Source organism: Myxocyprinus asiaticus, chromosome 29 (assembly GCF_019703515.2).
Source record: "Myxocyprinus asiaticus isolate MX2 ecotype Aquarium Trade chromosome 29, UBuf_Myxa_2, whole genome shotgun sequence".
In the NCBI taxonomy this organism is placed as follows: domain Eukaryota; kingdom Metazoa; phylum Chordata; class Actinopteri; order Cypriniformes; family Catostomidae; genus Myxocyprinus; species Myxocyprinus asiaticus.
Genome location: NC_059372.1, coordinates 43,187,553 through 43,214,792, shown reverse-complemented (window position 1 = coordinate 43,214,792; position 27,240 = coordinate 43,187,553). Strand labels below are relative to the sequence as shown.

Genomic DNA, 27,240 nt, shown 5'->3' with positions numbered 1-27,240 from the left:
GGTTAGGACCCAATTTCTTATGTATTTATCCCCTATACTAATGACCGCCCCATCGCCTAAAATACAGAGTCTGGGGCAAAATTAAATTTGAGTGCCCAATACGTCACACATAAAACTCTGAACCCTCAACCAGAATTCTTGGATCTTAACACACCACCAAAAAACATGAGTTGTGTCCCCATCTTCTGATTGGCATCGCCAGTAGGTGGGTGTGACTTTAATACCAAGCCTATACAATCTAGAGGGGGTCCAATAGAATCGATGTAAAATCTTGACTTGCATAAGGCGCACGCTTGCCTCTCTAGATGCAGACTTGATGTTTATTAGAATCCTAGCCCACACTCCCTCCTCCAATACCAAGTTTAAATCTTTCTCCCATAATCTCTTGAGAGAAGTTAAAGCTCCATCCCCCAGACTCTGAATTAGCAGGGAGTAATACACTGATGCCTCATGGCCTTTTTCAAATGCAGTAATCACCACTTCCAGACTATCTGTCACTTTAGTGGGGTGTATACTGCTCCCAAAAATAGTACAAAGCAGGTGGCGCAGCTGTAAATACCTAAAGAATTGAGACCTGGGAATCCAAAAATGTTGAACCAAATTTTCAAAGGATCTCAACAATCCACTCTCATATAGTCACTGAGCGCATTAACCTCCTTCACAATCCACTCTGTCCAGCAGAAAGGGGACTTATTAATACATAACTTTGGGTTCAGCCATATACTCGAAGCAACATTTAAATATATGTCCAAATTAAACACTCTGGACACTTTTGCCCATACTGCATGCAAATGCGAGATAACAGGGTTTAACTTAACTTCTCCGGTTAGTTTGATAGAAAGGCTTTGCAATGATGAAGTAGGGGCAAGAACTTCCTGGTCAATACAAAACCAGGGAGCAGCTCTCTCAGGTGGAAGTGACCAATGAGCCAAATGTCTGAGACCAAATGCATAATACTAAAACAAAATCTTGGGTAGGCCTAGCACACATTTGTCAATCGCCCTATGTAATTTACTGAAATGTAATCTGGGACGTTTACCATTCCAAATGAAGGACTTTTCTACGCTATAAAATTGTTTGAAATAAGAGAGGGGGACATCTATAGGGAGAGATTATTGCAGGTAGTTGAATTTTGGAATACAATTCATTTTAATAATATTAACCTTCCCAATCATAGATAAATGTAATGAAGCCCACCTGCCCACATTGCTTAAAAACCATTTATAAAATACCCAAATACTTAATGCCCTGTTTGGGCCACTGGAAGGCACCCAGCTGAAAAGCAGTTACCGGGCAGTACGCTGTCAGAGCCAAAGCTTTGGATATAGACCAATTAACTCTGTACCCTAAGAACTTAGAAAAGGAATTAATAATTCTGTGGAGGCAAGGCATAGACCTAGTAGGGTCAGAGATGTATAATAACATATCATCTGCATAAAGCAAAAGCTTATGCGCCACACCTCCTGCCACCACCCCTGGAAAATCATCCTCCTTTCTTATCGCGGCTGCTAATGGTTCCAGGGCAAGACAGAACAATAAGGAGGAATGAGGGCAACCCTGCTGGGTGTCCCTATCCAGAGTAAAATAATCTGAAATTCACCCATTAATTTGTACTGCCACTACTGGGTGTATATAAAGTAACTTAATCCAACCAATAAAAGTATTCTCAAACCCATACATTTCCAAAATCTTAAAAAGATAATCCCATTCTACCATATCAAATGCATTTTTGGCATCAAGTGAGATGGCAGCAGTCTGATCATTCGCCATTGACCACATGATATTAATGAAATGCCTAATGTTATCAGAAGAGCTATGGCCCTGAATAAACCCCACCTGTTCTATATGTATAAGAGATGTCATAACTTTACTTAATCAGTAAGCCAAATTTTTTAAAAATATTTTAACATCTAGCTGGATCAGGGAAATTGAACAGTAAATCTTACACTCACTTGGAACTTTTTCCTTTTTAAGAATCAGTCAGACTGAACCGGGCATGCGTCATGGTTGGCGGAAGCTTTCCATACTTTAATGATTCCATATAAACTTCTAGTAAAAGTGGAGCCAGTTCTGCAGCATAAGATCTAAAAAACTCTGCGGCAAAGCCATCTGGCCCTGGAGCCTTGCCTGTAGGCAAGGCCTTAATTACCTCGCCAAGCTCCTCCAAGTTTATCTCAGAATCAAGAGAATTTTTTTGTCAGTTTAGGAAGTTCTAATGGTTCCACAAAGCTTCTAATATACTCATCAGTAGACGAAAACATTGTTGGGCCTCATGTATTCAGATAGAAGACAAAGGCAGGCCTAACACAGTCGTAAAACCTAACTCAGGCCCTCACATACCAAGTCATATATTATACTGATAAAAATCGCACCAAAATCAAACAAAGGGAGTCCAAAACAGACTACAAATCCCATGAAGCCTTGCTCACTAAAGGATCGAACTCTCAACTCCTATTGGATGAGGCACACAACAGAACGCACCTCAACCATGACATCATCAGGGGTATAAGTACCTCTGAAATGCTTCCGGGATTTGCTTTCAGCAACTTTGCTCGCCGTGTGTAGACGCAGCTCATCGCTGCTCTCAGGTGCAGCCTCATGGCACAAGGAAGTAACGTCCAACTTGAAACTGTGACCATACAATCTCCATCTCGCTGGACGGATTGAGATTACTCTGTGTTCCACCGAACACTCTAATGGATCCGAAGGAGACCGCTGAGCAATCCGCATCTTCATCCGTTTGCCTGCAGAAGTGAAGAGAAAAGATTTCTCTTCCCTCTTCAATCAAGTCGACATTGCTGATTTCTCCGCCAGCCCGCCGAGAATCAGCAGCCATACCGCCCACCGACAGAGCGAGGAAACGGCCTCCCGTCATCACCCGAGCCTCGAGGAACCGAATCTGAGTTAAAGGACGGATAAACACAAATTCTGCATCCTCATGCGATTCAAGTAAGAGGTTTATGTCTGGGCACAGATAGAATATTATAGTGTGTTATTCTTGTGTACCAAGGTTATTGCTTGTACAGTTTACGGACCGCCATGTCCGCTCGTTATTAATACTCAGGGTATTAATTATCATGAATTTGATTTGCTGTATTGTGGTCCAACCACATTGGACTGTTGTGCATTTCCGCCATCGCGGGTGAGACCAGCAAACTGAGTTTATCCATTAAAGAATCAAACATCCACCAAGAATCAGCCGTCCACCGCGTCTCTGAGTGATAAACTAACAGCTGCTTCCTCTCCCACGATCGCGAAACCGGCTTTGGGGCCGTCACTTTATTCTCTCTCTCTCTATCATCCTAACCACACACACACACGCATGCGCGACCCCTCACAAACATTCTCGGACACATTTTTGGCTAGTAGATAGCTTCGTGATAAAGCTCAGCTTTGTCCCTAAGCTATCGTACAAGCGGATACATGTGGTAACTGGTAGACACCATTGACTGGTTGCTCTCCGCCCACATTCGCGGCCATATTCTCTGGCCGGAAGTGTCGCGTGACACACTCTCCACGAGAGTCACGTCCGCCATTTTGTGCGCGTCCCTCCTTAAACACACACACACACACATACACACACAGTCGCTCTCACACACACACACGCCCTCATGTGTTATAGGATTATTTTAGTTCCATATCTAATCATATCACTGTTTAGTTTGTAGTTGTATGTCAGAAGTTTATTGACTGCATTGTATCAATTATTAATTGATATTACTGCATAAATAAACTTTGTTATATTACAAAGAGAAGTGTTTTGTTTGTTTTGCATACACCTGTGTCATGCTGATGGGATGTCAGTGCTCAGATTCAAGCCTTCATTCATTGTTTTTTCCCCAAAAATCGATATTCTTCGGATGTCGATTTTCCTAAGAAAACAATCTAATATTGAGACTGTTATACTATCTGGTTATTAGTCCCTGATTCCAGGGTGGTGCCCCATCAATGTTAATCCTTATTAATATTCTATTGATTTTTGATAATTGATAATTATCTTTGATGATTGTTGATTTAAAGGATTAGAAAAAGCTAACATTGATTCTCATCAATGTTCTATTGATTTTAATAATTAATAATTGTCTTTGATAATTATTAATTTTTGCTAATAACCAAACCCGCTCCTAAACGTAGCGCACTACATTTACTGGAGCGCCATATGAGGTTTTAATGAGTTAGATTCAATTAATTAATTTAAATATTAATTAATAACTAAATAAATAATTATTAATTATTTCTGATAGTAACACTGATCTAAACAACCAGTAAAGCCCTACAACGTGGAACTATAGAGATCAAGATAGAATTCTTTAAAAGCATTATAAATATCAATGGCTCAGTTAAATATTTCACCACCAGCAGATTTCACTGAGGGAATGGTAGAAACAACTCTCTCTGTTTTATATATCTAGCCAGATGTTTTCCTGCCTTGTCCCCCGACTCAAAATATTACTGTATTGCCCTGAATAGCCAAAACACCACCTTCTGCGACAAAATAGTATTATATCTATATTTCAATCGGGTCAATTCTCTGAGGCTATTAGACGACATTCGGCGCTTCAGCTCTGCCTCTGCACTTTTAATATTCCCTTCCAATTCCACGAGTTCTTGTGCTTTGGATTTTTTGGTGAATGAGGCATACTGTATGATCCGGCCCCTAAGAACTGCCTGAAGTGCCTCCCTAGCCACGCCCACAGAGGATACTGAGGACAAGTTGGTCTCCATATTAACATTGATTTTAGCCTTTAACATTTGTTGGAATTCAAGATTTTACAAAAGGGATACATTAAAGCACCAACTATATGATTTCCTTTTCTCTATATGTGGCAAAACCTCTAAACACACCAGGGCATGATCTGAGATTAAAATGTTTCCAATTAAGCAATCAACAACAGATGAAATGAGGGGCTTAGATATATTTATCAAATCTATTCTAGAGTAAATCTTATGGACTGATGAAAAAAAAAAAATGTATATGTAGAGCTGAGGAGGGCGGGGCCGGGCTGGAATGAGACACACCCGGTCCCCAATCAGCCTGATGGGGCGTGCGAGGGATAAAGGCGGCCGGGGACGACAGTTCGAGAGAGAGAGAATTACAGACAGCTGTGCTGTGTTTTTAGTTGTGTGTTTTTGGGTTGGGGTTTTTGTTTAATAAATTATTATTTAAGTTGTCAAGCCGGTTCTCGCCTCCTCCTTTCCTCTAAACCCCCTTACAGTATAGTCCCTACCAGATGGGTTCAAAAGTCTCCAAATATTTGTAAGCCCAATATTTTTACACATCCTGTGAAGCGTCAATGTTGCTCTAGGGGGCTTGCGCACTTTTGCTTCTCTATGATCAAGGACTAAGTCCATCAAAAGATTAAAGTCTCCTCCCAATATTATATCATGAGGGGTGCCAGCGGCTTGCAACATCCCTTCAAGATCTATAAAAAAGCCCTGATCATCAAAGTTAGGTGTGTAAATATTAGCCAAAATTAGACTTTGCCCCTGAATTTCTGCTAAAACAATAATGACTCTTCCTAATTTATCTTTAATCTGTTTGAGACATTTGAATTGTAGATGTTTACTTATCAATGTAATGACTCCCCTGCTCTTACTTGTGCCAGCACTAAAGAAAACATGTCCACCCCATATCTTCCCAAAATTTTCAGCTTCCTGCGGGGAAAGATGTGTTTCTTGAAGAAACACTATATTATATTTCTTACACTTAAGAAGAGAAATAACCTTCCTTCTTTTTATGGGGTGCCCCAACCCAGTCACATTCCATGTTGAGAGAGACAATCCACTCATATTAACATTTGATATTTTGACATATAAGAAAAAATAGATTGTGTGTCAAAAACAAAATTATAAAGACCACATTCCAACATTAGTGCAACAATCAAACCCTAAACTTCCTCTAGAACCAAACAAACAGAAAAAAGAAAAGCATACACATTAACCCCGCGCATAACAGCGCCAACTGGCATCCATCCCTCTAAACTCAAACAGTCCATGTACGCCTACGAGAACCCCCGTGACAATTTTTCCATCAGATTGCTAAAATTTTGTGAGACAGAATTACACAACAGAAGATAATCTATAAAACAAACTCCAGCCAATAGGTGGAATAAACACAAAGAGCATGTAGATTCATCCACAAAACTGTCCCGAAGGTGTGTTACTCCACAAAACAAACTCCAGCCATTAGGCGGAACCAGCAAAAAAAAAAAAAAAAAAAAAAAAGGCACTCAGTTTCCTCGGACAGTCAAACGAATGTTCAGTGAGCCGGCCCACTCGGCTGCAACAAATAACCTAATCACTCCATTGTCTTGCAAGAAATACTCCACAAAACAAACTCCTGCCAATAAGAGGCATATGCACAAAGAGCATGCAGACTCATCCACAAAACCTTCCCAAAGTAGTGTTACTCCACAAAACAAACTCCAGCCACTAGGAGGAAACAGCACAAAAAGAAAAGGCGCTCAGTTTCCTCCAACAGTCAGTGAGTCGGTCCACTTGGCTGCAGCATGAGTACCACAAGATAACTTACTCCATTGACTTTATGAAGGACATCACTTGCTGTGGGCATGTGAATGTTTTATGGCCATCCTTAGCATCTATTCTCAATTTGGCCAGGAATATCAGTGCAAAAGCCACCTTCTGTTGATGTAAAAGTTTCTTGCATTCCTTGATTCGATCATGTTTCTCTCTTGATGAATTCGCAAAGTCTGGGAACAAGAAAATGTTGTGGTTTTTCCAAGAAAGCCTTCCTTTACTCCTCGCCTTGCTTAACACAAGATCTTTATCGGATGATCTCAGAATTTGGCCAGAATTGATCGGGGCCTGCCTCCCTCTGCAGCTCGCTGAGAAGGAACCATGTGAGCTCACTCGGTTTCCAGCTTATGGCCTGTTATGTCGGAAAGAGCTCGTCCAGGAATTTCACCATATCCTGACCCTCTTCGGCCTCAGGAATTCTGACAATACGGATGTTATTCTGCCGACTACGGTTCTCCATGTCCTCCAGCTTCTCGCAGACATGCTCCGAATCCACCTTAGTTGCTAGCGGATTAGCAAATAATTCCCTCTCCGATGACTCCAGATAATCGATCCGTTTCTCAACATCCCCTTCTCTTGTAACCACATCAGATAATTTCATCTCTATGGCAGTTTTGGTGAAGCGAGCGGATCAAGGGGGTTAAAAACAGCGAGTTCTCAGATGATACACCTCTAAGGAGGTTTACCTCTACAGCAAGTAGCGACTATGCCAACCCAATCTAATTACCAAGGGAAATACCCAATAAGGGCACACAGGTTCGATTTCTCTCACATAGAGACATGGGTATGGTTATACCAAAAATTCAATGTGGTGTAGCAGGAATAAAGTGCCAATAAAAGGCAAACAGCACCAAGCTGCTGTAATATAACGTCAAGACACAAATTTACAAAATAACTCTGAGCACGTGCACCAGATCACACGCTCTCACACACTCCAGTGAGATTCACTGCAAAGATATGCACACAGCACTCAGTGAAAGGAGAAACACCACCACATGGGGATGACTAGCCTGCCCACTCTGGGCCCCCCAGCTCCTAGAAAGTCAAAAAAAAAAAAAAAAGAAATCAAAATCAAATTCACCAAAACCAATGATCACAGAAGAGAAATCAAATTGGAAAATAAACGCAGGATCTTATAATCAGCCGCCCATTACAGAAAACAAATCAAATTAGAATACCACAAGAAAGACATACAAACCTGAGGATTTCAAACTCCAATCGTTAGCGGCACCACAGCAAGGAGTTTAATCCACTGGGATACCAGATACTCAGTCTATCCAAATGCAAGTAGTAGCAGCAAACAAAAATAAATGAAAACACAAACAATTAAGCTCGAAAGCTAGCAAAAGGAAAACAAACAAATATTTAAATGACCACAACACCAAAACAGAAACAAAACAAAACATGAAACAAAACAGCAGCGTCAAAGCCTCAAGCCATGCAGCAAATGACCAAATCGACTCCCTGGCTCGGGGCCTTCTCGGGGGTGTCAGCTTGAGCACGTAAGTGTCTTTTAATGTCTCCAGAGCCCGATGATTTTGAATTCTTTGACATATTGTCCTCCTAGAACAGTTATGGAACAGAGTTTATCGAATCTCACCGGTTTATGTCATTAAAAGTGTTAAAACTAGCAAAGTGCGCAGAGCTCGCTGTTCACACATCCAATCTTTGCATGGCGTCACGTGACTGCCTAAGAGCTTCCTTAAAACTTCAAGGTAAACGCCCACTGATCTGATTGGCTAACATCGTGCAGCCCCTTGAAATCAGCCATATTTGAAACTCAATCAGAAGAGAATGAACAAGCTCCACAACATTATAAAACTAAATGTAAGGGGTTAAACATAGTCCACATCCAACACATTGCATCCGAATATATTAAACTGTTCATCTCAAGCAAAACTGTTAACACTCAGCACCATAAACTATCAAACAGTCATGACATTTGAAATATTCATGAATGAAGCTGTTTACTTACTGTTTTGCATCGGGTCCAATTGTTTTTAACTGCCCCATCCTTCAAAAATAGTTGCTTTGCAAAGCTTAAATCGTATTATGACTGTTTCACAAGCAAACCACGCTGACATGAGCAGAAAAAACATACACTCCACACCGAAATACAATAAAGACACATCCACATGACGCACACACATAGTCCAAAGCACGGTTTGAACTAGACGCACACACATACAGCACAAACATGTCTAAATGATTAAAGACGTCCATCTAGCGCATGTTTTCATACACCAACAATTAAAAATAGCGCAGATGGAGGGGGCCGGGGTAGCTTAGTGAGTAAAAACACTGACAACCACCCCTGGAGTCACGAGTTTGAATCCAGGGCATGCTGAGTGACTCCAGCCAGGTCTCCTAAGCAACCAAATTGGCCCGGATGCTAGGGAGGGTAGAGTCACATGGGCTAACCTCCTCGTGGTGGCTATAATGTGGTTCTCGCTCTCGGTGGGGCACGTGGTAAGTTGTGCGTGGATGCTGTGGAGAATAGCGTGAAGCCTCCACACGCGCTACGTCTCCACGGTAACGCGCTCAACAAGCAACTGAGATTCTTCCTCCGCCATCCGGATTGAGGTGAGTCACTACGCCACCACGAAGACTTAGAGCGCATTGGGAATTGGGCATTCCAAATTAAAAAAAAAAAAAAAAAAGAATAGTGCAGATGGGTAAAAGAAAGCGTCCATGATGCGTTTGTGCTCAAAAAAGCAAGAGGCAAAGCAGCTGAATGAAACCGCATGGAGTCTTCTCTTCAGAGTTGTAAATTGACACTGCTTCTTTTAAAAGCAGCACAAGATATGTATCAATATACACTATATTGCCAAAAGTATTCGCTCACCCATCCAAATAATTGAATTCAGGTGTTCCAATCACTTCCTTGGCCACAGGTGTATAAAATGAAGCACCTAGGCATGCAGACTGCTTCTATAAAAATTTGTGAAAGAATGGGCCGCTCTCGAGCTCAGTGAATTCCAGCGTGGTACTGTGATAGGATGCCACCTGTGCAACAAGTCCAGTCGTGAAATTTCCTCGCTACTAAATATTCCACAGTCAACTGTCAGTGGTATTATAACAAAGTGGAAGCGATTGGGAATGACAGCAACTCAGCCACGAAGTGGTAGGCCACGTAAAATGACAGAGCGGGGTCAGCGGATGCTGAGGCGCATAGTGCGCAGAGGTCGCCAACTTTCTGCAGAGTCAATCGCTACAGACCTCCAAAGTTCATGTGGCCTTCAGATTAGCTCAAGAACAGTGCGTGGAGAGCTTCATGGAATGGGTTTCCATGGCCGAGCAGGTGCATCCAAGCCATACATCACCAAGTGCAATGCAAAGCGTCGGATGCAGTGGTGTAAAGCACGCCGCCACTGGACTCTAGAGCAGTGGAGACGCGTTCTCTGGAGTGACGAATCACGCTTCTCCATCTGGCAATCTGATGGATGAGTCTGGGTTTGGCGGTTGCCAGGAGAACGGTACTTGTCTGACTGCATTGTGCCAACTGTGAAGTTTGGTGGAGGGGGATTATGGTGTGGGGTTGTTTTTCAGGAGCTGGGCTTGGCCCCTTAGTTCCAGTGAAAGGAACTCTGAATGCTTCAGCATACCAAGAGATTTTGGACAATTCCATGCTCCCAACATTGTGGGAACAGTTTGGGGATGGCCCCTTCCTGTTCCAACATGACTGCGCACCAGTGCACAAAGCAAGGTCCGTAAAGACATGGATGAGCGAGTTTGGTGTGGAAGAACTTGACTGGCCTGCACAGAGTCCTGACCTCAACCTGATAGAGCACCTTTGGGATGAATTAGAGCGAAGACTGCGAGCCAGGCCTTCTCGTCCAACATCAGTGTCTGACCTCACAAATGCGCTTCTGGAAGAATGGTCAAAAATTCCCATAAACACACTTCTAAACCTTGTGGAAAGCCTTCCCAGAAGAGTTGAAGCTGTTATAGCTGCAAAGGGTGGGCCGACATTATATTAAACCCTATGGATTAAGAATGGGATGTCACTTAAATTCATATGTGTCTAAAGGCAGATGAGCGAATACTTTTGGCAATATAGTGTATCTGTCTAGTGCATGAATATATACAAAAATAATAAAAAATAGTCCAGATGGGTCCCCTTTGGTGTTCAGTAATAGTGAGGCCGCAGTTCTCTCTCTGAGTATGAACTCAGCACCAGTGGGCAAGGCCATGGGTGCGATGATTTTAAGTAGGTGTTGATGTTTTTCGCTGTAGAGGCGGTCATGGATTAATTGTCCCCCAAATGATGTAGGGAAGTCGTGGAAGCAGTGAACGAGGCATTTTTGTAGCTTGGTTTCAATAAACGCTTTTATTGCTTTGGGGATTAAATTTTGAGTTCTTAAATTTACAGTATGTTTTTATTGTAGAAAGACCTCTTATACCCTTTGAAGCACTAGGGCTTTAAAATAACCAATCAAAAAATCTGGAACTTAACAGATGATTCTTTATTAGATTTAACAGAAATTATGTAGCACGCCACATAACACGCAAATACATATCTTACCATAGCTGGGGCAGCAGACTTTGAGCCAGCACACACAGGAGAGCACGGTCAAGTTACTGAGACTGCAGAGACCAAACAGAACTCCACAGAATGCATAACACATACACATCACCTCCGTGAACAACCACCTAAAGAGAGAACAAGACAACAAGATTTCAATCTGTGCAATCACTTGAATAGTTCACTCAAAATGAAAATTCTGTCATCATGAACTCACTCCCATGTTGTTCCAAAATGATGACAGGATTTCAATTTTTCTGTGAACTATCCCTTTAAGCTTATTTGAGCATATAAGCAGTAAAAAACAAATACCCGAGAGCAAAAGTGACGAGATCTTGTTATATTCTGTTTTTACACACTTGTCTGTTTAATTTCTCTGATATGACATAACCTCTCCACGGATCATGTGCATGGTTAAACAGTTGCTAAGCAATGATGTGAAGCATGTTTCCACACCACTGACCCTCAATGCATCAGATCAAACCAGTGAAAGACAAAATTGAGGCAAAATTGCAGTGCTCACTGCTTCCTGCACCAGTGTTGGGAGGGTTACTTTTGAAATGTATTCCACTACAGATTACATAATACATGCTGTAAAATGTAATTTGTAACGTATTACGTTTGATGACTCAAGGTCAGTAATGTATTCTAAATACTTTGGATTACTTCTTCAGATTTTTTCACTTGTTTTGACTATTAAAACTCTGCTAGTACAGTAAGACAAAATACACATGTTAAAAATACATTCTCTGAAAAACCTAAACATCTTAGTAATATCTAAATAACTAAAAACAGTGTTGTTTCTAAAACAAGATCAATCAAATTGATCTTGTTTTAAGGATTTTTAGATATTTTTACAGGAAAACAATACAAAAATTATTATCAAGAATAAGATTTTTACCCTAATATCAAAGGTCTAAATAGAAAATAAGAAATTATGATCCAACGTGAATTTTCTTGATAAAAAAAAATATATATATATTTTCGTGCCTGGTAACGTGCATGTAAAATGGCTAGAAATAGCATTTTAGCTTTGCGTAAAACTGACAATTTACACAAGGTTTATTTCTATTTCTTCTGCTCCAAACTTACTTCAAACTTACTTATCTGTCTGCTCGTATGAATGTAACACATCATAAGAAAGTGTTTCACCACTGTTAAAATGCACTTTGGATCACATCATTTATATGTATAAATGTTTTCCATCTGAAAGGACTAAATATTAAATGAAACAAATGACAATAAAATGCAAAGTAATCTCTTCAGTAATCAAAATACTTTTTGAATGTAATTTTATTCTAATTACCAGTGATTTAAATTGTATCTGTAGTGGAATACAGTTACTTATATTTTGTATTTTAAATACGTAATCCGGTAACATGTATTCCATTACTCCCCAAGCCTGTCCTGCGCACTGGTAATGGGATACCAGTGAGATCTACTTCACTTTCCAAAATAATTTTCTATTTGAAAGGACCTGCAAAGTCATCACACATGAACAACACTTGAATCATGCAGAATTAATAGTGTAAACGGATTAAGGATAATTGAAAGCAATATTAGGCAATATCACACAATTGTGCAACTGTAGTTTAGTTTGCTTCGTCCAATTTTTTGGCAATCCAGATGCACTACTTTACATCACATTTATGTTATTATTAAATGCTTTCTTCCTAAAGTGAATGATAATATGATGCAAAAATCACATTACTAGCAAAAACAAGGATAGGCAGCTGAGAAAACAGCCTTACAACTGCCTTGACTTTTCTGTCCCTGTCAGGCATTTTCATTTCTAATGTTTAGATGCATTGTCTGTGCATGCATTTTAGATGCATGGCATGCACTGCACATACACATACTGCATGAGATGGATGTTAATGTGTATATTTTAACATATATTTTAACAAATCTTTGTTCAGATAATCTAGAAATGGTTTCAAAGATAGAATAGCTTTACATGATCAATGATTGGAGCACATGAAACAAACAAAAAAGGGAAAGAAAAGATGGAATAGCAAATAAAATGTGCCCCTGGAGGTATATTTATTCATGTGTGAACTGCAGAAATGTGACATCAAAAGAGAGATCATGTCCTAATGCTGCACTCATGTGCTTTCAGCTGTTACAGCTGATTTAATCAGCCTTTATAATGATGACGCCATTCATATGAGAAAGAGAGGCAACCCTCTTTAATGAGTCTCAAGAGGGCAAATCAACATCTAAAGGGCAAAAGAAAAAGATAGAGAGATGTGCTTTTCTTCCTTAAAGGAATACATTACCCAAAAATGAAAGTTTTGTCATTATTTACTGACCCTCAGGTTTGTTTCAAACACGTATGCTTTTAATTTTTCCATGTAGAACATACAGCAAATTTTACACAGACAAAGAGTAGTTACACAGCTCTTTTTTCATACAATAAAATTTCATTTTGACTATGGCTGTGTCTCGTTTGGAAGGCTGCGTCCTTCGGAGGACGCATTTGTCGGCCGCATACGTCATCAAGGCTCGTTTCAGAAAAGCGAGTAGGACACTTCGAATGCAGCCTTCGAATGTGACCTTCTTTCACGGGAATTCGGAGGATGCTTGAGGTGTATCCTTCGTGGGCACTCATAACCCACAATACTTTACTTCAATGGAAATGTAAAAAAAAGAAAAATGACGCCAATTTGCATATGATGTTCAAACGCAAGTAATGTTAATTCCCAAGTTGAAGTACCTCAGTAGATGAATGCAGAGTATATAATATGTATAATTATATTAATATATAATTAAAATAGAATATTAGACTAAAAGTACACCTGTAAAATTTATTTTCTTTTCTCTTTACCTCATTATAACTCTCCTAAAATGTACCTCATACATTCCCTTCTAAAGGGACTTTGTTCCCTTCTCACTCAAAGCGCTCCCACTTGTTAAAGAGTGGTGTGCTGTCATAGCAACCATGATACATTCCGTTTCTGTTTGTCCTACGAAGGCCGTCTAGTTTACACTTGGTATACTGCAGCCTAGCATGCAGCCTCCAAACGAGGCACAGCCAATGTCTATCAAGCTCCAAAATGGACACACAAAAAAAAGTATTATTATTAGAAAAATGACTAAAGTATTTGAATCAGAAATGTGGGTAACATTTTACAATAAGTTTCTATTAGTTAACATTAGATAATGCATTAGGAATCAACAACTAACAATGAACAACATATTTTTTACAGCAATTATTAAGCTTTGTTAATGCTAGTTAACAAAAATACAATTGTTCATCGTTAATTCATGTTATTTCACAGTGCATTAACTAATGTTAACATATACAACTTTTCATTTTAAAAATGTGTTACTATACATTGGAATTAACATTAACCAAAATTAACAAATGCTGTGAACGTATTATTTGTTGTTATTTCATGTTAACTAATGTTAAATGGAACACTATTTTAAATTGTTACCGAAATGTGTTTATTTGAAAACTAGACATGTGACATTTTGGAGATTTTAGTGGCATATATAATAATATTGTATTTTTAAAAGGAGTTTTTTTTTTTTTTATTTTTTTTTTAAGAGTTGGAATTAGCTGTAAAAATTCAGATTATAGAATTACAGGTATATAGAATATAGAATTTGCATATTTGTTCAAGTCCACAATTCGAAACTGCGCTGTCACATTTGCTTAATAAACAGGAGAACCAGTTCTGTTTGCCTTCAATGATGTAGAGACAACATGTTTGAATCTGAATGCAAACGCAGGCTAGGCGACTTGCTCGAATCGGGATGGCTCTGATTAAATCTGTATTGTTGGTAAATAAGATGATCTCAATGATTCTCACCTCTCGTGGTTTGAATTTTTTATTTGTAACTGAAACTTGGATTAATGCTGGGGATTTAAGCCCCTTTTCTGACTGCAAATTTTTTCCCTGTTGCCGGACTTTAATGACTGATGCCTGTTCTAGTTTTGAACTTTAACGTTCCCTATCTGTCACTCACTCGACATTGTGTCGATGTAGTGACACTAGGGATCACTCTTGGGAGCCCGAGACACCTCTGGTCTTTGATAAATGTCCAATGAAAATTGGCAAGTGGTATTTGCATGCCACTCCCCTGGACAGACGGGTATAAAAGGAGCTGGTATGCAACCACTCATTCAGATTTTCTCTTCGGAGCCGAACGGTCATGCTCATTGAGCTGAATTCTACTGTTCATTCACATCTGTTGGATCTGACGTCACATTTCAGCGGCTTCTCCCTCCTCTGCAGTGGTGCACTGCAGAGAACGCCCCTGGGTTTTCGGCAGAAAACAAGAGAGTATATTTTCTGAAAGAGCTTTTTCCTCTAAAAGAGTATATATTTCTCTAAAAGAGCGGCACACACGGAACGTCTTTTTAAAGACGTGTCTTTTTAAATATGCCTTTCCGATTGTGTGTTATTCCTGGTTGCGGTCGTTATCTCTCAACTTCGGATGGTCATGATCGCTGTCTTTCGTGTCTGGGCGCGACCCACATGGAGGCAGCGTTTGTGGATGGTTCATGTTCTCATTGCGAGAACATGACCATGGCAACATTGTGGTCATGGCATTGCGGTCACGGCACCCCAGCGGCTCCCGCCTCGGTCCTTCTACCTAGGGGTATGAGGCCAGCGTGGCTAGCACTGGAGGCGATTTGGGGATCGCCTCCGCCGGGTATCCCCCTCGCAGACCTCCCATTCCCCAGCACGCTCGTCTGCCCCAAACGGGCTTCCGGATGAGTTCGCCGGCTCGTCTCACGGCGAGTCTGGCTTCTTGTTCGGAGCCCACGAAGATGATGAGCTCTTGAGCGCAGCATCGGAGAACGGGCTTGTCCAGTCGGACGCAGAAGCCTCAGCTGGGCTTCCCCTCTCGGGGACGATTGCCCATCACAGGCCAATGCTGAAATGATGGACATGCTTTCCTGGGCGGCCGCGAGCGTCGGGTTAGAGTGAAACCCTCCACTCTCCCCTGAACCCTCGCGGCTTGATGATTGGTTCCTGGGCTTGCGGTGCCGCTCAAAGCAGCCACGCCCTGCTCCAGTGCCATTCTTCCTGGAAGTGCACGAGGAGCTGACGAAATCGTGGGAGGCACCTTTTACTGCTCGGCCCCGATTCCGCAGTTCCCCCGCTCTCACTACCCTTGATGGCGGGGCGGCCAGGGGCTATACGGCGACTCACCCGGTGGATAAGGCGCTCGTGGTGCACCTATGCCCTCAGAGCGCCGCCACCTGGCTTGGACGCCCTAAGCTCCCATCCATGCCCTGTAGGCTCACGTCGTCCCTGATGGCTAAAGCCTACAGCGTTGCTAGACAAGCTGCCTCTGCCCGGCATGCCATGGCTCTCCTGCAGGTCCACCAAGCCAAGGCATTGAAAGAACAGCACAAGGGTAGTTCCGCCCCAGGTTTGATGCAGGAACTGTGTTCGGCGACCAACCTCGCTCTCCGAGCGACGATGGTCACAGCGCGGTCTCTCGGGCGGACGATGGCCACACTAGTGGTCCAGGAGCGCCACCTTTGGCTCAACCTGGTCAAAATGGGTGAGGCCGACAAGACACAGTTTCTTGCTGCCCCCATTTCCCAGGCTGGCCTATTCGGCGACACCGTCGAGGACTTTGCCCAGCAGTTCTCGGCGGTGAAGCAGCAGACAGAGGCGATCCGGCACATCCTGCCCCAGCGCGGCTCAAGATCCCGCACCCCATCTGCTCGTCGCCAAGGGTGTCCCCCTGCGGTGACTGCACCGGCTCTGCCGCAGCCCGCCCCTCCAGCCACCGCAGGAAGCAGACGCCACCCGTCTCACAGTCGGTGCCTAAAAACCCACGGAGGTCATCAAAGTGCCCCTGAGATGGGCGACCCAGGGATGAAGAAGACCACTCCATCCCCCGGTCTGGCCGGGCAGAAAATCTTTTGTTGCCTTTTTGTTTGATTTCGCCGCATGCCCAAGTGGCTGCGGTACCCAACAGTTCAGCAAAAGAGCGGTTTCCTTCCTCCCTGGGTCACATACCTGGTGTGCACGGTCGTCATCACGACCACTGTCCACGGGTTTTTTCTTGCAGGATTGGTGCTCCAGCGGTGGTCTTTCCGCCCCTGAGCGCCCAGCTGTGGCACACAGCCGCCCCCGATGTGGTCCAGGCTGTTTAGGGGGTGGTTACAAGGTGCCAGGTAAGTGCTTCAATGTCCCTAGACTCAGCACGGCCACGACATGGTGTGGCATCTCGAGCTCCACCCCGCCGCGAGTCCCCACCTGCCGGTACGTCCGATGACATTGTCCCCTTGGTCCTCCTTGCGCAGAACTTGGATGCGTGGCTTGCACTTTCCAATCCGTCGCGTTGGCTGATCCGGACCGTCCGACTCGGCTACGTGATTCAGTTCGCCAGGCGAGATGAAGAAGGGGTTTTACAGCCCCTACTTCATCGTACTGAAAAAAGGCGGTGGGTTGCGGCCAATCTTGGATTACTGAACCGAGCCTTACACAGACTCCCGTTCAAGATGCTGACGCAAAAACGCATTCTGGCGAGCGTCCGGCATCAAGAGTGGTTCAGGTTGGTAGACCTGAAGGATGCGTACTTCCACGTCTCGATTCTTCCTCGACACAGACCCTTCCTGCGGTTTGCATTCATGGGTCAGGCATATCAGTACAAAGTCCTCCCTTTCGGCCTCTCCCTGTCTCCTCGCGTCTTCACGAAGGTCGCAGAGGCTGCCCTTGCCCTGTTAAGGGAGGTGGGCATTCACATTCTCAACTATCTCAATGACTAGCTAATCCTAGCTCACTCTCGAGACATGTTGTGCGCACACAGAGACCTGGTGCTCTCATACCTCAGCCGACTAGGGCTTCGGGTCAACTGGGAAAAGAGCAAGCTCCTCCCTATTCAGAGCATCTCATTTTTCTCGGTTTGGAGTTGGACTCAGTCTCCTTGATGGCGTGCCTTACGAAAGAGCATGCCTAGTCGGTGCTGGCTTGTTTGAAGGCGTTCAAACAGAAAATAGCGATTCCACTGAAACTTTTTCAGAGGCTCTTGGGGCATATGTCATCCTCGGTGGTGGCCACCCCACTCGGGTTGATGCATATGAGGTCGCTTCAGCACTGGCTCCAGACTCGAGTCTCGAGATGGGCATGGTGCCACGGGACACATTGCGTGGTCATCATGCCAGTCTGTCACCGACTTTTCAGCCCTTGGACGATCTCTCATTTCTATGGGCAGGTGTTCCTCTAGAACTGGTCTCCAGGTGCGTCGTGGTCATGACAGACATCTCCAAAATGGGCCGGGGCGCTGTTTGCAATGGGCATGCAGCCGCGGGCCTGACTGCATTGGCACATCAACTGCCTCGAGTTGTTGGCAATTCTGCTCGCCCTGTGGATGTGTCGGCCGTTGATCCAGGGCAAGCACGTGTTAGTTCGGACAGACAACACAGCAACAGTAACATATGTCAACCGCCAAGGTGGTCTGCGCTCTCGTTGTATGTCAAAACTCGCCCGCCGTCTCCTCTGGAGTCAGCAGCACTTCAAGTCGCTGCGAGCCACTTACATCCCAGGCAACCTCAACACTACAGCGGACACACTGTCATGCAGGTTACCCTAAGGGGAGAGTGGAGACTCCACCCTCAGGTGGTCCAGCTGATTTGGAGTCGATTCGGACGGGCACAGGTGGACCTGTTTGCCTCCCAAGAATCCTCCCACTGCCCACTCTGGTACGCCCTCACCTAGGCTCCCCTCGGCATAGATGTGCTGGCACACATCTGGCTCCCTGGCCTACGCAAATATGCATTTCCCCCAGTGAGCCTACTTGCACAGACCCTGTGCAAGGTCCCTGTGGTGGTAGACATGATCACTCAGGCTAGGGCCCCCTCGACGAGGCACCTGTATGCCTTTAAGTGGCGTCTGTTCGCTAAGTGGTGTTCTTCCCGACGGGAAGACCCCCAGAGATGCGCAGTTGGATCAGTGCTTTCCTTCCTGCAGGAGAGGTTGGAAAGGAGGCTGTCCTCTTCCAACTTGAAGGTGTACGTTGCCACCATAGCAGCACACCATGACGCAGTCGACAGTAAGTCCTTAGGGAAGCACGACCTGATCATCAGGTTCCTAAGAGGTGCCAGGAGGCTGAATCCCTCCAGACCGTGCCTCATTCCCTCATGGGACCTCTCTGTAGTTCTTCAGGGTCTACAGAGAGCCCCCTTTGAGACTTTGCAGTCAGCCGAGCTTAAAGCTTGAAGACTGCCCTCCTGACTGCGCTCACTTCCATCAAGAGGGTAGGAGACCGGCAAGCGTTCTCTGTCAGCAAAATGTGCCTGGAGTTTGGTCCAGGTTACTCTCACGTGATCCTGAGACCCCGACCAGGCTATGTGCCCAAGGTTCCCATCACCCCTTTTAGGGACCAGGTGGTGAAACTGCAAGCGCTGCCCCAGGAGGAGGCAGACCCAGCCCTGTCATTGCTGTGTCCGGTGCACGCTTTACGCATCTATTTGGATCGCACGCAGAGCTTTAGAATCTCTGAGCAGCTCTTTGTCTGCTTTGGTGCACAGTGGAAAGGAAGCACTGTCTCCAAGCAGAGGATCACCCACTGGCTCATTGACACCATAACTATGGCATTTCATGCCTGGGACATGCCGCCCCTGGTAGGGCTACGAGCCCATTCTACCAGGGGTGTAGCGGCTTCCTGTGCCCTGGCCAGGGGTGCCTCTCTAACAGACATTTGCAGAGCAGCGGGCTGGGCAACACCCAACACCTTTGCAAAGTTCTACAACCTCCTGGTGGAACCGGTTTCGTCCCAGGTAGTGGCACGCAATACAAGCGGATAAGCCCGGGATAGCCGGCCGTGTCCACCTCCTTTTGAGCTGAAGACGTGCGCCATTAATTCCCAGTAGTGTTCACAAGTTTTGTTCCCTGGTTTACTTCCTCCAAGCCCTGTGGCAGTCGATTTTTTGGAGAGACTCGCTGCCGGCCCAGTACACGTGCTAACTAAGAGTTCTGTTCTGGGGTTTATGTGTCACCCTGGTGTGCTGGCTATGAGGCACACAGTAGTCTGCCCACCACACGCCACCAGTTCACATAATTCACAGTTCAGCCAATTGTGGCATTTCGTATAGGGACCCCTAGTGTCACTTCATCGACACAACGTCGAGTGAGTGACAGATAGGGAACGTCATGGTTACTTCCGAGCTGAAAGCGCAGATCTCTTTCCAACGAGAGACGAGGGACTGCTGCATTATCTGCCTTACGGAAACTTGGATGTCTGCGGAGATTCCAGACTCAGCCATTGAACATGCGGGGTTCTCCGTGCACCGAGCGGACAGAGCGAAAGACCTTTCAGGTAAAAGCAGAGGTGGTGGTGCATGTTTTATGATCAAAAAAATCCTGGTGTGATCAGAGGAACGTACATTCTATCAAACCTTTCTGCTCTCCTGATCTGGAATTTCTCATGCTTCTGTGTCGACCATTCTGGCTACCGAGGGAATTCACAGCGGTCATTATCACAGCTGTGTACATCCCCCCACAAGCTGACACAGACTGGGCACTCAAGGAACTGTACGGGATTATAAGCAAGCAGGGAACCGCGCACCCTGAGGCTGCGTTCATTGTGACCGGGGACTTTAATAAAGCCAGTTTCAAATCAGTCGCACCAAAATACCACCAGCACATTAGTTTCAACACACGAGGGGACCGGGTTTTGGACCATTGCTACTCTCCAGGATGGCTACAAATCCCTCCCCCGCCCACCATTTGACAAATCAGACCACTCTTCCATTCTGCTTCTGCCCGCTTACGGGCAGAAACTGAAACAGGAAGCACCCACTCTCAGAACGATCCAGTGCTGGTCAGACCAATCAGACTCTACGCTACAAGACTGTTTTGATCACAGAGACTGGGAGATGTTCCGGTCCGCCTCTGATGACGACATCGAGCTTTACGTTGATAGCGTAATGTGTTTCATCAGAAAGTGCATAGAGGACGTTGTTCCGACCAGAACAACACAGATCTATCCAAACCAAAAGCCATGGATTAATAGCGATGTTCGCGCGGCACTTAATGTGCGGACCTCTGCTTTTAATTCCGGGAACGCGGAGGAGCATAAACAAGCCAGTTATGCCCTCCGAAAAACTATCAGAACAGCAAAATGCCAGTACAGGGACAAGATTGAAGGACAGTTTAACACCACCAACTCTAGAAGAATGTGGCAGGGAATTAACATCATCACGGACTTTAAAGGGAATAAAAACTCCGCCATGAACACCGCTGCCTCTCTCCCGGATGAGCTAAATACTTTTTATGCTCGTTTTGAGGGAAATAACACTGCCCTCGCGGAGAGAGCTCTCGCGGCCAAAGCTACAGAGGTTAGTTCACTCTCCGTCTCTGTAGCGGATGTAACCCGATCCTTCCAATGGGTGAATGTCCGCAAAGCCACGGGTCCAGACGGCATTCCGGGCCACGTCATCAGAGCGTGTGCGAACCAGCTGGCTGATGTTTTTACGGACATTTTCAACCTTTCCCTCTCTTTGTCTGTAGTCCCCACATGCTTTACAACTTCCACCATTGTTCCTGTTCCAAAGCATTCAAAAATCACTTGCTTAAATGACTGGCATCCTGTTGACCCCGATCATCAGCAAATGCTTTGAGAGACTAATCAGAGATTACATCTGCTCTGTGCTGCCTCTCTCTCTAGACCCATTGCAGTTTGCTTACTGCAACAACCGCTCCACTGATGATGCCATTGCATCTACAATACACACTGCTCTCTCCCACCTGGAAAAAAAGAACACCTATGTGAGAATGTTGTTTGTAGACTACAGCTCAGCATTCAACACCATAGTGCCCTCCAAGCTTGATGAGAAACTCTGGGCTCTGGGCTTAAACAGCTCACTGTGCAGCTGGATCCTGGACTTCCTGTCGAGCAGACGCCAGGTGGTTAGAATAGGCAGCAACATCTCCTCATCACTGACCCTCAACACTGGAGCCCCACAGGGCTGTGTTCTCAGCCCGCGCTTATATTCCTTGTACACACATGACTGTGTGGCAACACATAGCTCCAATGCCATCATTAAGTTTGCTGATGACATGACGGTGGTAGGTCTGATCACTGACAATGATGAAACAGCCTACAGAGAAGAGGTGCACACTCTGACACACTGGTGTCAGGAGCACAACCACTCCCTCAACGTCAGTAAGACAAAGGAGCTTGTGGTGGACTTCAGAAGAAAAGACAGAGAACACAGTCCCATCACCATCAATGGAGCACCAGTGGAGAGAGTCAGCAGCTTCAAGTTCCTGGGTGTCCACAACATCTTCCTGAGACGGCTGAGGAAGTTTGGAATGAACCGCCACATCCTCACACGGTTCTACACCTGCACTGTAGAGAGCATCCTGACTGGCTGCATCTCCGCCTGGTACGGCAATAGCACTGCCCACAACCGCAAAGCACTGCAAAGGGTGGTGCGAACTGCCAGACACATCATCGGAGGTGAGCTTCCCTCCCTCCAGGACATATATACCAGGCGGTGTGTGAAAAAAGCTTGGAGGAACATCAGAGACTCCAGCCACCTGAGCCATGGGCTGTTCTCACTGCTACCATCAGGCAGGTGGTATCGCAGCATCAGGACCCGCACCAGCCGACTTCATGATAGCTTCTTCCCCCAAGCAATCAGACTTTTGAACTCTTGATCTCCCATGATCAAAATACATCATCACTGCACTTTATTACTCTTATATCTCACACCAGACTGTCATAAATTATATTATTATTATATTATATTCTCTCTTAACAACTTACTATCAACCGACAGCCTGAATGTCAATACAGTACAATACAGCCTACTGTACATTCTATATATACTATATATACTTTTTTATTTAATAATGTGTATCTATATTGCATGTATTGTATACTGTACAGTGTATGTTATTATTTGTATATTGTGTTGTAATTATGTGTATATTAGACTATAAATTGTGTTGTGTTAATTTGATGTTATTGTAAATTAGTATATGTCTCATCACTGTCACGACTGCTATGTTGATCGGAACAGCACCCAAGAATTTCACACACTATTGCACTTGTGTATATGGCTGTGTGACAATAAAAGTTATTTGATTTGATTTGATTTGAATGAGTGGTTGCATACCTGCTCCTTTTATACCCGTATGTCCGGGGGAGTGGCATGCAAATACCACTCACCAATTTTCATTGGCCTTTTATCAAAGACCAGAGGTGTCTCGGGCTCCAAAGAGTGACCCCTAGTGTCACTACATCGACACAACATCTTGTTCTCTCCATCAGGGAACAGAGGTTACGCAAGTAACCATGACGTTCTCTATTGGAACTGGGAAACCCATTGTTGATCGCAGTGGTGTATTGACCACCAAAACTCATTAAAGAATTTATTTAATGTTTTTTTTTAGATTTTTTAGGGGAAATTATCCTGAATTTTGATACAGTTGAAGTCAGAAGTTTACATACACCTTAGCCAACATTACATTTAAACTCAGTTATTCACAATTTCTGACATTTAATCATAGAAAACATTCCCTGTCTTAGGTCAGTTAGGATCACTACTTTATTTTAAGAATGTGAAATGTCAGAATTATAGTAGAGAGAATGATTTATTTCAGCTTTTATTTCTTTCATCACATTCCCAGTGGGTCAGAAGTTTAAATACACTTAGTATTTGTTAGTATTTGATAGCATTGCCTTTAAATTGTTTAACTAGGGTCAAATGTTTTGGGTAGCCTTCCACAAGACTCTCACAATAAGTTGCTGGAATTTTGGCCCATTCCTCCAGACAGAACTGGTGTAACTGAGTCAGGTTTGTAGGCTTCCTTGCTCACACAGGCTTTTTCAGTTCTGTCCACAAATTTTCTATCGTGTATCTATTTGTGATGGCCACTCCAATACCTTGACTTTGTTGTCCTTAAGCCATTGTGCCCCAACTTTGGAGGTATGCTTGGGGACATTGTCCATTTGGAAGACCCATTTGCGACCGAGCTTAAACTTCCTGGCTGATGTCTTGAGATGTTGCTTCAGTATATCCACATAATTTTCCTTCCTCATGATGCCATCTATTTTGTGAAGTGCACCAGTCCCTCCTGCAGCAAAGCATCCCCACAACATGACGCTGCCACCCCCAAGCTTCAAGGTTGGGATGGTGTTCTTTGGCTTGCAAGCCTCACTCTTTTTCCTCCAAACATAACGATAGTCATTATGGCCAAACAGTTAAATTTTTGTTTCATCAGACCAGAGGACATTTCTCCAAAAAGTAAGATCTTTGTCCCCATGTGCACTTGAAAAAAATAGCTTTTTTTATGGTGGTTTTGGAGCAGTGGCTTCTTCCTTGCTGAGCAGCCTTTCAGGTTATGTCGATATAGGATACGTTTTACTGTGGATATAGATACTTGTCTACCTGTTTACTCTAACATCTTCACAAGGTCCTTTGCTGTTGTTCTGGGATTGATTTGCACTTTTCGCACCAAATTATGCTCATCTCTAGGAGACAGAATGCGTCTCCTTCCTGAGCAGTATGATGGCTGTGTGGTCCCATGGTGTTTATACTTGCGTACTATTATTTGTACAGATGAACGTGGTACCATCAGGTGTTTGGAAATTGCTCCCTCCACTTACAAGCTAATTATTAGGCTAATTGCCTAAAGGCTTGACATAATTTTCTGGAATTTTCCATGCTGCTTAAAGGCACAGTTAACTTAGTGTATGTAAACTTCAGACTCACTGGAATTGTGATATAGTCAATTAAAAGTGAAACAATCTGTCTGTAAACAATTGTTGGAAAAATCACTTGTGTCATGCACAAAGTAGATGTCCTAAACGACTTGCCAAAACTATAGTCTGCTATAGAATATAGTGTATGTAAACTTCTGACTTCAACTGTAGATTTTGAATTCCTTGAATTTGCATTCCCACTGTCACATCCGGAGCTTCATCATGCCTCCTCTGGGCCTCTTTGAGGCCAACGGGCAAGCACCTTTGGCCTGCCAATTACCCTTGGACCAGATAAGGCCAACTAGGGACTGAGGCGGGGTCAATGTCAAAGGTGGTGTTTCGCTGAGTCAGGTCTAGCTTTCCACCAAGCAAAGACCAAAATTAGCAAACAAATGGCAGCTTCAGTCTCCACGTGTTCATTTGGAGGGCTAGCTGTCTGATCCCTCAGCTTAAAGGGATAATTCCCCCAAAATTAAAATTCAGTCATTGTTTACTCACCCCAGTGTTGTTATAACCCCATGTGACTTTCTTTCTTTTTCTTAACACAAAGGGAGAAATTGTGAAAAAATGTTGTGCTCAGTGATGTCATACAATGGCAGTTTATGGTGACTACCTCTTCACGCTTCAAAAGGACACTAAAGTATAATTCAGAAGTCTAAGAAATTATTCCATGAGACTCATGATTGTTATGAAAGTATACGATAAGGTTTGGTGCGAAACAGAAAGAAAAGAAAGAAAGTAATATGAGGTTATAACAACACAGGGGTGAGTAAACAATGACTGAATTTTCATTTTTGGGTGAACTAATCCTTTAAGCTTCCATCTTGCTCGTAAAATGGTGGGGTGTGTGATGTTTAGGGATGTCCCGATACCAATTTTTTGAAACCGAGCATGAGTACCACTACTTTTTTTGGGGGTACTCGCCGATACCGAGTTCGATAACTTTTTATTTAAATTTTATCATCAAAATGGTGTTTAAATAAATAAATTCATTAGAACTTTAATCAAATGAAAGTATAACAATTAATTTTCAACATGATATTGTATTATTTTTATGAAATTAATTGCTTTTATTCAGAATCTCACTGCACAATCTAAAATACATTGGAATTATATTTTATCAAATAAAGTGATGCACTACAGAGCATAACAGATGTAAGATATTGCTTTAATATAATACAATTACTATTGATTTATTATTATTATTATTAGTTGTAGTAGTAGTAGTATAACAGTGAATGTTAAATTTCTGTCATACTTTTTTTAATTTAACATTAATTGACGTTTTATTTTGGCGGAGCTTTTATTTTATTTTGTCCCTTCTTTACATGTCGCAGCACTAGACGGATGACCCCTGGGCTCTGGTAAGATTCAACAGATCACCCAACCCATTCATCTTCAACTTGAACTCTTTCATCATGAGGAAATTCAGTTCCTAGTCACTTACTCTCCTAAGAACCCGACTGTTCTTGGCCTGCCATTGCAGAGACATCACAACCCTGAAATCTCCTGGAGAGATGGACAAATCACTCGTTGGAGTGCTTCCTGTTTCCAGTCTTGCCTCAACCTTTCTGAACCCATCTCTCTCCCTCCTGTAAGCACCACAACGATCCTCCCTGAAAAGGAGATTTTGAACCTACCACATTGTTATTCAGATCTCCAGGAGGAATTCAGCAAATCAAAGGCTACACAACTTCCTCCTCACCGTTCCTGTGGCTGTGCCATTGACCTTCTGCCAGGCTTCTCTCCTCCACGCGGACAGATATACCCCTTATCTGAGCCTGAGACTAAAGCTATGGAGGAGTAAATTTCGGAATCCCTGGAAAAAGGATTCATTTGACCATCCACTTCTCCTGCTTCTGCTGCTTTCTTCTTCGTAGGAAAGAAGGACGGGGTCTTCGTCCATGCATTGACAACCGAGGCCTGAACACAGTCACCATCAAATATTGCTATCCCCTCCCTCTGGTACCAGCAGCGTTAGAGCAATTACGATGCGCCAAGATCTACACCAAACTGGATCTTTGTAACGCCTACAATTTAATCTGCATCCGGGAGGAGGATGAATGGAAGACAGCCTTTTCTACACACACTGGCCACTACGAATACCAGGTAATGCCTTTTGGACTTTCCAACAGTCTATCTGTCTTCCAAGCCTTTGTAAATTACATATTTCATGATATCATTGGCAAATGGGTTATAGTCTGTATTGATGACATTCTGATATACCCTTCTTCCCTTGATGAGCATGTTCAACACGTCAGAGTGGTGCTCAACTGCCTCATCCAACATAAACTGTATGCCAAGATGGAGAAATGTGAGTTTCACCAGTCTACCATCTCTTTCCTGGGGTATGTCATCTCCCCCAAGGGGGTCACCATGGACTCTTCCAAGGTAAAAGCCATGCTTCAGTGGCCATTACCTGTATCAGTCAAAGAACTACAGCACTTCCTTGGCTTTTCCAACTTCTACAGATGATTCATCCAAGGCTTCAG

At 43.7% G+C, this 27,240-nt stretch overlaps 1 protein-coding gene across 1 annotated transcript in view; it reads right to left on the bottom strand.

Annotated features, from left to right (window-relative positions):
- Positions 1-27,240, bottom strand: part of LOC127419791 (opsin-5-like) — a 116,164-nt gene that overhangs the window by 62,854 nt on the left and 26,070 nt on the right. The window contains exon 6 of the mRNA XM_051661523.1: positions 11,063-11,190. Coding sequence (XP_051517483.1) covers positions 11,063-11,190 — 128 coding nt within the window. The remainder of the gene's footprint in view (positions 1-11,062; positions 11,191-27,240) is intronic.